The 14083-nt window shown below is 46.6% G+C and overlaps 1 protein-coding gene across 1 annotated transcript in view; it reads left to right on the forward strand.

Annotated features, from left to right (window-relative positions):
- The first annotated feature begins 1643 nt into the window (after positions 1-1643).
- srcap (Snf2-related CREBBP activator protein) overlaps positions 1644-14083 on the forward strand; it is a 50550-nt gene continuing 38110 nt past the window's right edge. Inside the window, exons 1-5 of the mRNA XM_085762193.1 lie at positions 1644-1922; positions 4382-4458; positions 5733-8620; positions 10899-10940; positions 12996-13280. Of these exons, the coding sequence (XP_085618319.1) occupies positions 5981-8620; positions 10899-10940; positions 12996-13280 (2967 nt within the window). The 5' untranslated portion in view covers positions 1644-1922; positions 4382-4458; positions 5733-5980. The remainder of the gene's footprint in view (positions 1923-4381; positions 4459-5732; positions 8621-10898; positions 10941-12995; positions 13281-14083) is intronic.

Genomic DNA, 14083 nt, shown 5'->3' on the forward strand with positions numbered 1-14083 from the left:
ACATTGAACTGTCCAGTTGTTTCATCAACAAAAATAAGTTATATACATGGATAAAGTGGGACATCTGCTGAAGAACTGAAAAAAAAAATGAGGAAAAAAAATAAATAAAAGGACTTGTGTCAAACAGACAACTAGACAGTGGGTATCCTGAGAGGGAAAAGACTGGGTCGATTATTTTAATATGACCATTTTATACCTTTCAAACCCCTCCCCTAGAGACCACAAAGATTAATTATTAAATGAATTGTTGTTTACTCTGTTGTGTGGGTCTTTTGTTCTCAATCTCTTAAGAGTCACTGACAAATATTTCATTTTCCTTAATTGATTATTCCATGCACTGCTTGGTGTTTAGATTGTCTCTCTCTCTGGGAATAAGGAAATTGTCTGCAGCAATTTCTCACATATTTAAGATCAAAAGCTCAAATATATCAGAGAAGAGCATGAAAACAAGTAGGCTACATTTACATTTTCAAAGGACACTCTTTTTTTGTTTTGGGTTTATTAAATGTGGCATTTTTATATTTAATAGCCAAGATATTTCTTCAAACACACTGTGACAGATCATCAGAATTTACCTTTGGGATGAAGTAAGTATCTGCTGAAGTGCCTGTCATTTAAATAATCCTACCAGAGCTGGAACTGATAAGTATTTTTCATTATTTATTTTTTTCGTTAGTTTCAAGTTATTTTATCAATTCAATTTTTTATCTTGTAAAGTGTCACAAAATAGTTGAAATACCAACATCAGTTTCATAAAGCACAAGTTAGTTTTGTTAAATTGCTTCTTTTACTGTATTTAACCAACTGTACCGAACACACGCACAGAAATGATTGTTTATCAAAATAAGTGTGGACTCAGATTTTACTAATAATAAGGTATGTTGTGTTACCTTAAATGTCCAGGTCCTTTGATCATAATAACTTTATCCAAAAGCATCATTTGTGGCTTTGACAGCATCTGTCACCCAATGGTCAAAGACTGAAATACATCAACTATACATATATCTTGATATTTAGTGAGTTGTCAGACAGATAATCCCAAAAAAATTCATAGGAAGAAAAAAAGGTGAAAATCATCACATCTGAGAATGTGGAAACAGCAAAACTGGTTCACTTATGCTTTAAGAGATTTTTCCTAAATTATTGATATGGCCTATATAAAATATTTTTGTTATAAAAAATATTTGCAAATTAATTTCCTGTTGATAACTAATAAGGGATCAACTAATTGTTTCCCTTTTGTAAACCTTGAAATTGAATAAAAAGTCAGTTATTCCACATATTTACTAACTAAAGAGATTTAGCCCAGATCTCTCAAATGTAAAGAATCATAAATATGTATGAATATCATAACTTATAGACGGGATCACCATCTATTTGTCACTCAATGATCAGACGACAATAGCGACAAAACTAGTTATTATGGCAATTATAAACAATCATGTTAAAATAATATTTCGAGGGCATTGTATAACTTTAAACTCCAGGGAGAGACACGTGGATTAAATCACAACATTTTATTAACAATGGCTGCGACAAACGAGGTAAATACAGTGCTTTTTCCATTAGTTTTCCGCTCACAAACGTGGATAAATCACACACAAATAGTCAGAAATATCAACATTTCAAGTGGCGCGCTTGTCCACATCTCGCGAGATTTCGTGGTGTTCAGTACTTTGTCAGCAGCAGCGATCCTCCACCATTTCGCTGCGTAAAGTCTCCTCCCCGCGACCGCTACATTCTGCGCCGAAACCCAGTCTCTCCCGGTCCGTATTTTAACTTCTTCCCACAGACCTAGTGGTACCTCGTTGGGTACCGGGAGAAAGTTTGGACTATTGGCATTACGGATTGAGTGCGATTTTACGCGGATGACGACTCCTTCAACGAGAATTTAGTAAAAGAAAATCGGTCGGAAATTTCAGGTAGGTGGGAACTTAAGATGGCGGCCTTGAGAGGGAGGGGGGCAAGGAGGAAGTAACGGGGGTACTTGAGGGGGGTGCTCAGACATACGGCAGGACACAATAACACTGCATTTCTCTTGGTGGTACTGTTTTGAATGAGCTGCGTGGAAATTTGTAGACACCGCAGCGAAGCAAGACAGAGCAGCGAAACAGAAACTGACAACAACAATTTCAACAACGCTCGGTGAAAGACATTTTGGTATTAAAAAGCGCCATTTCCTTACAGTCGCTTCTAAAGCGCCGGTCTTGGTGGGACAGTGCGGGTCCCCCTAAATCCCCCGTGTAATCATTGCAAAATTTATATGGAACTTTGTAACATCGTTTATTTGATTTTTAAAAACACATTTGCAAATAAATTAACAGTTGTCAAGGCTTGAAATTTAATATTTTAAAACCAATTTATTTTCCTTTAAAAAAAAAAGAAAGAAAAAGATTTGACCCCACGCAATGACGTCACGAGTGATTGTCCCCCCTCTGCTTCTGTAGTGCATGCAGAAGCGGGTTTTTATTAATGCAACTTTTCGTGGTGTGTTTTTTTGTCTCCCCGTGTTGAAGTAACTTGTCCAATGTGTCGGCATAAGTAAATACACACACAGGCTCCCTTTTACAAGCCGGAGCATTACATAACTGCGGGTGGGATGTGGCGCTTGCGCATCAAATGAACGCACCCTACTACTAACTCTTCCAGCTTGCTAGTTAGCAGCAGCAGCAGCAGCAGTAGCAGCTAAGCTAAGCTAAGCTAACCACACTAGCCAAACCGGTGTTGTGTTGAAATACGTCCCCCAGATCGATTAGTTTCCCCCCTTTAACCGCCACACAACCCGAATCCCCTGCCGTATCCACGTCTCCCAAACCGGTCGTGTTTTATTTTTATTTTTTTTTGGTAAACCCTAATCCCGAAACAGTTACCTGTCCGCGCGCCTAACCATACCATAATAACCTAATCTAACGTAACCCCTAACAACCCGTACAGGGGCAACCAACGGTTCAAGAGAGAGAGAGGGGGAACGGAACGGACTTCGACGTAACACCGGGAACGTTAGGCGTTAACGTTAACCACTTAACTGTGTGTCTTTTTTTGATTTATTTCCCCCCCAAAAAACAGAAAACAAAAACGATCCCATTGAAAAGTCGATTCACATTTCATCCTCCACTACTAACTACTGCAGAAAGATTTGATTTCTCACGGTGGTACGTTACGTTAGCCAGTTTGCCTACAAGTAGTCCACCACTACCACCACAACGGAGGCTACAAGGGAAAAAAAACTGAAAAATAACGTACATGCACGAGCGCATCAAATGAATGAGGGCCCGCGCGCGATTCGTTCGTTCGTTCGTTTGGTCACCGGCTTTTTTAGCTCGCGAGTCGACGAGCGCATGTTGCAGATTTCCTAACACCTTCCTCCTGTGGGCGACTGACTGCAGCAAAATGCAACTTGGAGGAGCGAGCAACTCGGCCGCCGTTTAATGCAGCTCCTCGGAGTAAATTTTTTTATTACTGCTGCAAGATAACCCACTCACTCAAACCCGGCCACGGGCAGACACCACACACACACACACACACACACACACACTCTCACACACTCTTCCTAGCACAAGTTGACTAGCCTAGCTCTGAGTGTTGCTGCTGCTGCTGCTGCTTATCTCGTGACGTGACATGCCGCTCATCAACCTACACATTGTCATATTTTTGTTTACTAATTGTACATCTACTAATAAAAAATCGTAATAGCTCCGGATCCTTAATTATACATATAAAAACGCTGTTGTTCAGTCATAGCTGCAGCACTGTGAAGTACTCAGTCCTCTTTCTTTTACTTGAGCAGAAATACATCTGAGAGATAAACTTGAGGTATTAAAAAGTAAAAGTCCTCATTGCTGGAAAAATGCCTCCCCCCATCACTGTTAAATTATTACACCACCACTTAAGAAAAGCAGGATTTATCGTTGTATTTGCTGGAGGTGCAGGTGATAACTATCTTGTAATGGACTGCAACAAATGATTATTCTCACAACTAATCAATACCACAATCATTTTCTTGATTAATTAGTATTCTAACGCTGTAGGAAATGGAGAGATCTTACTGTCACAGTCGTCCGCAGCCTTGACGTGGTATTGTCTCAGTGATTTGTTTTGAAATGCTAAACTATTTTCATTATTGTAATTCTTCAGTTTCTGTCATTTCAGCTGCACAGCATCATGTTTTATATGATTTATATGAGATTTATTAGCAAAAATCTGAACTTGCAAAGCAACTTATAACTTAACCGGTCATTAGAAGTACAGATTTATCTCCCAAAATAGTGAATGTTAAAGAAAACACTCAAGTAAACATACAGTGCTACTGTACTAGTTGTGTAGTGTGTGTGAGTTACTCATGTGATTTCAATAGTACTAATTCTGTTTTTCACTTCCTCAGAATATGTGGAGGGGACCCTAATTTCAGCATCCTGGAAGTAGAAAGCACAGAAGATCTGTGTCTCACACCACAGACAGGTGAGAGGTCACACACACACACACACACACACACGTATCTGCTCAGTTGTGAAAGTAACATCATGTCCTGTGTGTGCGTGGTGATGACTTGCTTATTTTTTCCTTTTTCATAAGCTTAAAAATGAGTTCTTGTTTTGAAAAATGGTTTTGACCTAGAAGTAGCCGTGTGCTGTGGCTCCGTGTGTTTTGTGAGACACGGTGAGTCGATGGCTGGTAGGCGGCGAGGAAAAGACAAAGTCCTGTGTTTTGATTTAAAAAAGAAAACAGCACAGCGACTATGCACATCACCGTACTTTCCAGCCGCTACTTTTTTCGCCCGCTCTCGTCTCTGCACACCGCAACACAAGCGCACTCCATAACCCGTCATCTTTTGTTTATGACGGTTAAGACTACACAAACACACGCGCCGTAACATCGTATATGTTACGTAACGTTATCCACTGCTCCATTTATTGATTTTTCACAGGCTTCGTTGTAAACAAATGCACATGGGCGAGAGGAGCATAACCAAAACAGCGGAAAAGCGAGCGGACTTGCACAGTTCCATACTGTCTTTCTATCTCATGGTACAACATGAAAACCTGCGGCTTATATTCAAGTGCGGCCTATAGATGTATTTTCTTTAAAAATTTAGCTGGTGTGGCTTAAGGTGCGTTCACACCGGACCTTTTGTTTTTCTCGCTGTCGCTCGTGTCGCTCCAAAAAATCGCTCTGTCACTCAGCTGCAGTCGCTCGTCAGTTTGGCACAATTCAACAGATCGCTCTGATGACGTCATTCAAGCGATTCCAGTGAATTTCACCTCGCTCAGAGTCGCTCTTTTCTTCCCGTTTGTATTGGTCCAGCACGGCTGACATTGTACCTGTTGCCGCCGTTTACCTGTTGTGGAAGTCCCACAAGCGCTGTACAACGTCAAGCCGGCTTTGCTCTTCCGGACGGTGGAGTTGCATTATGTTTCCATGATTTCAGTAGTTGTCATAGTTACGCATAGATTACGGCAGCCAAGCGACAAGCGACTGATGGCCAGAAAGTTGGGATTTCTCATCTCCAGCAACATAGCGATTTTTTGCCTGTATGTAAACTTGTCGCCAGCGACAAAAATAAAAGGTCCGGTGTGAACGCATCTTTATACTCAGGTGCTCTCTATAGTCTGGAAAGTACGATATATTTATTTATCTGTGCACCACATTGATCTTTTCCATGTTTCCCTGCGTTTTTAAAAACGTACCGGCTTTGTCCAGACGGCGTTTTGCTAACGGGCTGTTTCGTCCCGCAGGTGCAGTGTGTGGCCGGGGCAGCGCCGAGGAGGGAAGCTCCGGGGAGGAGGCGGTGCGGCGGCGTGCCTCTCCGGCTGTGGATCTGCTGGGTGGCGTCCCCCAGGCTGCACAGAATGTGGCTGGGGAGTCACCTCGCCGTGCCCCGCAGCCGGTCGCAGCTGCCCCCCGCCCAGTCCCTCCGTTCGCCAATCCGTCCACCGTGCCACTGCCGGAGAGCGACAGCGTCTCGGCGTCGGCGTTCCCCGGCATGGAGGAGAGCGCCACCGCCGCCGCCGAAGCTGCCGCACCGATCATCGAGGAGGAAACGCTTCTCCTCCCCGCTCCCCCCTGTTCCTCAGACGCACAGGTCGACAGCACAGCGCCGCAGGAGTTGCAATACGGGTCACAAACTGATACAGAGAAAAGCCGCGGAGACGGCGCCGGACTGGTGGTGGTCGTCACAACGGAGAAACAGTCGGTCACAGTGGAATATAGTAAACCAGAGACTGAAACGAACGTGGAACTTGTTGAGAAAGAGCAAAGAGGCGGCGGAGACGGAGACGGAGATGTTGCCGCCGCCGCCGCCGCCTCCTCCTCTGCTGCTCCACAATCAGGTGTTTTGGGCGTTGAGCTCCGGCACAGCACAGAGCGGTCCGACGGCGGTGACTCGCTTGTCCACGCAAATCAAGGCAGCCATATTCCTCCGTCAGGTGCTGCGTGGCGGGCAGACGGTCTCCAGGACTCTCCGCTCCCCCTCCCCCCCTCCTCCTCCTCCGACAGTAGTGAGATTAAACAAACGGACCTGTCACAAACACAGCCCGCGGTCGCCAACGACGCCGGAGAATTCCAGACGGCGAATTCTCTGGAGTCGGCGGTTGAGACACTTGAGGAAGTTAAAGCGCTTGTTGAAGCCGCTCGCACAGAAACAGAAACAGAAACGCAACCTCCTCCTCCTCCTCCAGCTGAGATACTTGACACCCCAAAGGAACGAGAAACACTTCACGGATTGTACGAGTGCGGGAATGAAAGCTCGGCGTCCGGCAATGACGGCGGTGGCGATGGCGGCTGCACGACAGAAGAGCAACCGCCAGACGCTGCGCTGCTGCAACAGGAGAGCAGCTCCCAGAACCCCTGCATAGTCGTCGCTCTAGAAACATCTCATCATCATCACGCCTCCCAACATCATCATCATCATCATCATCACCATCATCTCGCCACGGCCGAGACGCCGCTGGTCGCCGAGCTCGCCGAGGCTCAGGAGATCGTGGTGGTGCAGGAGGAGGCTCACATCGCCGGCGACGACTGGACCGGCACCAGCTACCTGCTGCAGCGCGAGGACGGCGAGCACGAGCTGGTGTCGCAGCCCGTGGAGGTGTACGAGTTCTGCGAGCTGGTGGAGGAGGTCGCCGAGGAGACGGTGTGCAGCGGGCAGATGGCGCACTCGCCGGGCTACGAGGTGAACCTGTTCAACGCGCTACTGGAAAACTCCGAGGAGTTCACGGTCAAACAGGACCTGGAGCTGCACCTCGGATCCTCGATTCACACCATCAGCGGCGAAAGCGGCGCCACCGTCATCATTTCCCAGCAGCCTTTGCCTTCCTCTTCGTCGCTGCAAGACGCCACCGAGATGCAGCAGGCGGCGAACAGCGGCGCTCACGGTTTATCCGTCGGGCAGCACTTGGTGGCGAACTCCGGCGGCGAGGTTTGTTTAGTCGAAGTCGCCGCCGTCACCGTCACAGAGGAGACGGTCGCCGGCGCCACTCACATCGTGACGACGTGTGCGCACGTTTCAGACCAAACGGAGGTGAGCGACTCTGCCCCGAGACAGGAAGTGGAAGCAGCAGCAGCAACGACGACGATGACGACGACAGCAGCTGGTTCGTTATCGCTCATATCCACGGTTGGCGGCGGCGAGGACGTGGCGCTGCTGCAGCCGCCCGCCAGCGTCGTCTCACTGCACGTTTCTCACAACCAGACGCCAGGAGGAGGAGGAGGAGGAGGAGTCGCCGTCGTAAGTGCCACGAAGACGCCGGCGGGCTGCGTTTCTTTATCATCACAGAACGAAGAAGACGAAGGGACCAAAGAAGAAAAAAACCCGGAGACGACGACTCCGACTTCATCCCAGAACGCCGCCGCCGCCGCCGCCACTCTCCGCACCGCCTTCTCCTCCGGTGTTATAAACCCAAAGCTGCTCCTCCTCAAGACGGGGGAAACTCCTGCCCTGAAACACCCCCCCTCCCTCTTGGCGCAGGTTTCCAGGCAACAGAACGCGGCCGCCAAGTTGGCGAACGCCCACCACAGCTCTTGGCCCGCCACTGCCGCGTCTGAGGAGTGCCTTCCGCCAACGGTTACCGCCGTCGCCGCCGTTGCAGCAGCAGCAGACAGCGGCGACTCTTTACGTGATCAAGTGCAGAGCTCAACGACGGCGGCGGCGGCGGCGCCCGTGGAGCTGCAGCCGTCCGCCACCATCACACATCAGCTGGACCAACCTGCACCCGTCGACCAGCCCGACAACGAGGCCTTAACCGGTGAAGCCGTGACGCACGATGCCGCCGCCGCCACCGTCACCACCGTCGTCGTCACAACCACAACCGCCACCGACTCGCCTGCACCTTCTCACGCCGCTAACGTCGTCACCATCAGCCAACAACAACAACAACAACAACCGGACTCGTCGCTGTTGGCCGAGGACGAGAGCGAGGACATGGAGCAGGACGCTGCGGTGGCGGCGGCGGCGACGGCGGCGGAGGAGGAAGAGGAGGAGGAGGAGGAAGAGGAAGCGGAGACGGAGGCTCAGGACGCCACGTCAGGACAAGTCAGCAGCCCGGAGGAAGAAGGAGGAAGTGACGACGAGCAGGACGCCGACAAAACGGAGAGCGAGATGACGACGCCCGGCTCGGCTCACAAGGTACGACCACCATCATCATCATCATCATCATCATCATCATTATGACCTTTATTAATTAGATTCAATCAATCAATCAATCAATCAATCAATCAATCAATCAATCAATCAATCAATCAATCAATCAATCAATCAATCAGTCAGGTTATAATTAAAAACGATTTTACATGGAAGGAAGGAAGGACAAAGGTAAAGATGGGAGGGAAAAAGGAAGGAAAGATAGAAGGATGGAGGGAACAGATTGGGACAATTGGGTCAAAAAGGAAGGTTCGTTCAAGGAAGGAAGAAGGGAAAGAAGGAAGGAAGGGAGGAAAAAAGGATTGTGGAAAGAATGAAGGAAAGAAAGATGGAGGGAGGGAACAGATTTGTTCAAGGAAGGAAGAAGGGAAAGAAGGAAGTGGAAAATTAAAGGGATAGTTCACCCTAGAATGATATTTCGCTCATTATCTACTCACCCTCATGTTGACTAAGGGCTGGAAGAAGTTTCAGAGTCCTCCGTCCCTTCTCTGAGTTACAGGGGGTCTTGGCGTAGCAGTGCATGTCCATATAACGGTTGCAAAGGGACACCGGAGCTCTTCGTAAAAAAACACACACAAAAAAACATCCAAATACCTCCATGATGCTCGTATGTAATGTCCGTCTTGTGCTGAAGCCCCAAATTGCGTAATTGTCCCGAAAAAAATTAAATAAGTCCACATTCCAAGCATGTTTGTAGCGGAAGCTTCTCGAAGCTCCTCTTCCTGGTCCGTCCAAATCTCGCGTGATTTGCGCCGGCGTCAGTGCGGTTACTGCGAATCACGCGAGATTTGGACGGACCAGGAAGAGGAGCTTCGAGAAGCTTCCGCTACAAACAAGCTTAAAATATAGACTTATTTAATTTTTTTCGGGACAATTACGCAATTTGGGGCTTCAGCACAAGACGGACATTACATACGAGCATCATGGAGGTATTTGGATGTTTTTTTGTGTGTGTTTTTTTACGAAGAGCTCTGGTGTCCCTTTGCAACCGTTATATGGACATGCACTGCTACGCCGAGACCCCCTGTAACTCAGAGAAGGGACGGAGGACTCTGAAGCTTCTTCCAGCCCTTAGTCAACATGAGGGTGAGTAGATAATGAGCGAAATATCATTCTAGGGTGAACTATCCCTTTAAGGAAAGAAAGATGGATGGTCAATTGGATCAAAAGAGGAAGGAAGGAAGGAAGAAGAAGTCAGGACGAAGGGAAGGAAGAGAAAAAGGATTGTGGAAAGAAGGAAGGGAAAAAGAAAGGAAAGAAAGATGGCGGGAGGGAGGGAGGGAACAGGTTCGTTCAAGGAAGGAAGAAGGGAAAGAAGGAAGGAAGGGAGGAAAAAAGGATTGTGGAAAGAAGGAAGGAAAGAAAGATGGAGGGAGGGAACAGATTTGTTCAAGGAAGGAAGAAGGGAAAGAAGGAAGTGGAAAATTAAGGAAAGAAAGATGGATGGTCAATTGGATCAAAAGAGGAAGGAAGGAAGAAGAAGTAAGGATGAAGGAAGGAAGGAGGGAAGGAAGGGAAAAAGGATTGTGGAAATAAGGGAGGAAAGAAGGAAGGATGGAGGAAGGGAACAGATTGGGTCAATTTGCCCAGAAGAACGACAGGAGGGTTAAAATAATCTTCATGAGGTTTGTTTGCAAAAATCTTAATTTTTAAATCAAGACGTCACAAAAAAATACAGTTTTCCTTCCAAAACATTATTTAAAAAAGTCCTTTTCTTAATTAAGACAGGAGAAAAGTAAAAAAAAACCAATAGATATGAGTTTGAAAATAGTTTTTTTTGCATCACGAGGAGCAAAACTACAAAAACAAACATGACACGGTGAATCACTGAGTCCTTGAACGCCACATCTGCATCAGCCGCCGCCGCCGCTAAAGGAGAAAACAGCTGATAAATAAATGTTAAATCTGTGTCAGGGCGTCTTGGTCTTGTCAGCTCTGATTAAGCCGGCGCTGGCGTGCGTCTCCTCAACCTGTGGGCACAAGTTTGATCTTTACTTTCTGATATTAAAAAGCCTCGGCCTTGTTTTGTTTTTAAATATAAAATAAATCACATCCGGCGGCGCTGATGGAGCCGTGAACGCACCGTGTCGTGTGTTTGTGTTTGTTTGATTCATGCATGTGCCTCTCATCTCTCTGCATGTTGATGATGTGAGCAGTGTGTGTTTTTTTATTATTATTATTTGCATTTTATTTATCGTTATTATTACTTTAGTGGCATTATTCCTTTAAGTTGGCCGCATGCTAAGCCATGTGTGTTTTCCAGCATGGACAGAGCAGGACAGACAGAAAGACACTGTTCCTCAAGGTAAGTGGTGCCGGTGAGACACTGAGACACGGTTACACGGAGACAGGCTCACAAACAAACAAACAAACACTAGTCACTGTTAAAGGGATAGTTCAACATTTAGTCAGATCCTCCTCTCACCATAATCCTTATAGTCATAGCAGTAGGATCACCTTTAATCATCGGTGCCTGTTGTTTTGAGATAGACGGGGCAGAGACGTGAGCTGCTCAGTGAACACAATGGATGTGAATGGTACTTTCGCCTGTCACTCATCAAACTCATCGTAGAGCAAGCATCTGTTGTAGCTGGGCCCCTCTGGGCTGAAGATAGATGAATAGTTTCCTGAAATGTTATATCATTTCTTTAATAATGGCACAACTCAAACAAAATGCATGTTATTTGGTTTCCATTTGGTGGAACCAGTGAGGATTTAATGGACTGATCTGAGTCTTTCTCAGTATTATCATATGTTTTGGTTGTTAAGAACCATGTCTGACATTTTTGTGGCTTTAGACTCTTTTTTTGTGGTTTTTAGGTGAACTGAAAAGCATCTCGTTAGATTCAGAAATATGTAAAAGTAATGTAAATATTGGCTGAGTAGTCTATAAGAATTGTTTTTTTACTCCCTAATATCATCTGGAATGTAGTTCCGGCTACGCATTTGCCTCTAAAACAACTCTGTCTCGTAATGTTACATGATTATCTCATAGCGTGGTGAATGTGCAGGTCACAACTTGTCCACCAGAGCGTTGTGGAGTTGTTGGATTGTGTATTTGATGAGTTTGATGAGGGACAGGGGACCTGTACCGTTCACCTCCATTGTGTTCACTGAGCAGCTCACGTCTCTGCCCGGCGGATCTCAAAACAACAGGCACCGATAATTAAAGGAGATGAACCTGCTACTGCTATGACTATAGGGATTATGGTGAGAGGAGGATCTGACTAGATGTTGAACTATCCCTTTAATGATGTGGAGTAGTTTGACCTGTGTGATTGTCACTGCATGAGAGAGAGAGAGGAGCTGCCGGGGTTCAGGAGCATGTTTGCCTCGTTAGCGTCTAAATCAGCCTTTCTCAAAGTGGGTGCCGCGGCACCCTGGGGTGCCGTCTGACTGCGTCAGGGGTGCCGTGAAAAAAACTTCTGACATTTCATAGAATACATTCTTTTTACATATAGGTCTATGCAAAGGGGCCGTGTCCACCGGACGCCCTTTTAACCCGCCCTCGGCGGAAAAAAAGCTCTCGGGTCGGGGCTTCTCTTTTTTTTGTCGCGGCGCTCAGAGCGCTCAGAGTTGAAATAATCAACTTTTGGAACAGCGCCGCACTTATCAAGCGGCTCGGACGTGAGGCGGCTCGTTTCTGCAGCGTTCAGAGAGAGAGAGAGAGCGAGACCGCTCCGTGGACACAGCCGTTGGTCACGGGCGCTCAGAGCAGTGGGGGCCGTGTCCACCGGACACAGGACGCTATGAAAAAAATGCGTCGTACAGACAGGCACACATCACGAGTCACACCCCCTCCTCTCTCCAGTGGATCTGTGTCCGCTGTGTTCCGACTCCGGTGCGTTTGATGTATAAAAACACTCTGCAGTGACACGGTAGAAACTCTCTGATTGAGAGAGTCAGAATGGAGCGGAGACGCCGGTGGATGTTCATTTGAGCGCGTGCCTGCGCGCTGCGCGCATGTAGACCTTTCTCTCTTCCTCTCACATTGCGGATTATTGTGTGCGTGTGCGTGTGTGTGCATATGTAGGCTACAGAGGCACCTATGCACCCTGCATTTACAGTTTGTATTATGCTCTGTTAACTACTATACTGTCTCATCTAAATAAACAGGACATTTACATTTAGGCTATGCAGTGTTATTTTGAATTACATTTTATACAGGGGTGCCCTGAGATTTTATTCACTTTTGAAAGGTGCCCTGACTGAAAAAAGTTTGAGAAACGCTGGTCTAAATCAACACTCGCTCTAATCTTAACTCCTGCATGCGGCTTTGATTTTAGTTAAAGAGCAAAGTTGTTGTCTCATCGTCACGGTTTCTTCCTCCTCCTCATCGTCCTCTTCCTCCTCTCTTCAGGTGCGACAGTGGATCGCCGACAGAGTCACGGTGAACTCCTCCCCCGTCTCCCCCTCCACCTCCTCGTCCTCCTCCTCCTGCCACCCGGCGGGGCCGTCGCCCGCCAGCGACTGGACCACGCCGCGCCGGGAGAAGGCCTCGCCGCTCCGGGGACCGAGCGGAAAGTTTGTGTCCCCGTCGTCCGTCGGCGCCTACGGTTCGCCCTGCTCCTCCTCGCCCTCTCCGGAGCAGTCGCACCAGAGACGGGGGGAGCGCCACACCGACATGGCCGAGCTCGCCAAACATGTGAGTGACGGCTTGAATTTTTTTTTTTTTTTTTTTTTTTAAAGTATATTTTTTCGGCTTTTTGCCTTTATTTGATAGTGATGACAGTAGAGATAGACAGGAAATGGGGAGGCAGAGAGAGGGGGAATGACACGCAGGAAAGGTCTGCCCGACGCGGGATTCGAACCGGGGACGCCTGCGGCGAGGACTGTAGCCTCTACATGGGGCGGCCGCTCTACCCACTGCGCCACGCACCGCCCCGTGACGGCTTGAATTTACAAAAACCAACAACTTTTAAAATCTAAATCGGTCTAGGGCTGCAGCTAACGATTATTTTTATTATCAATTAATCTGTTGATTAGTTGTTTGGTCAATAAAATGTAAAAAGTTTTTAAAAAAATGTCCATCAGTGTTTCCCAAACCACAAGACGACGTCCTCAAATGTCTTGTTCTGTCCACAAACGAAATAAATATTCAGTTTATTGTCATAAAGAAACAAAGAAACCAGAAATATTCACATATAAGAAGCTGAAATCAGAGAATTTTGACTTTTTTTTTTTTTAAAAAGCTACTCAAACCAATTATTCGATTATCAAAATAGTTGACGATTGATTTAATAATCGATCATTGTTTGATTAATCGATGAATTGTTGCAGCTCTGATTTAAATTACATGAAGAAATGGATCTGAACTGGCAACAACAGAATCTCAACTTCCTGAAATAAATTAACTTTTTCATGATATTCTACTCTAATTGACTGAGATGCACCTGTATAACATAGAAAACAAACAAACATTTGGCTCACACACATATTCAGATTCAG

This window comes from Trachurus japonicus, chromosome 19, assembly GCF_045865225.1.
Source record: "Trachurus japonicus isolate A0001 chromosome 19, Traja_1.0".
Classification (NCBI taxonomy): Eukaryota; Metazoa; Chordata; class Actinopteri; order Carangiformes; family Carangidae; genus Trachurus; species Trachurus japonicus.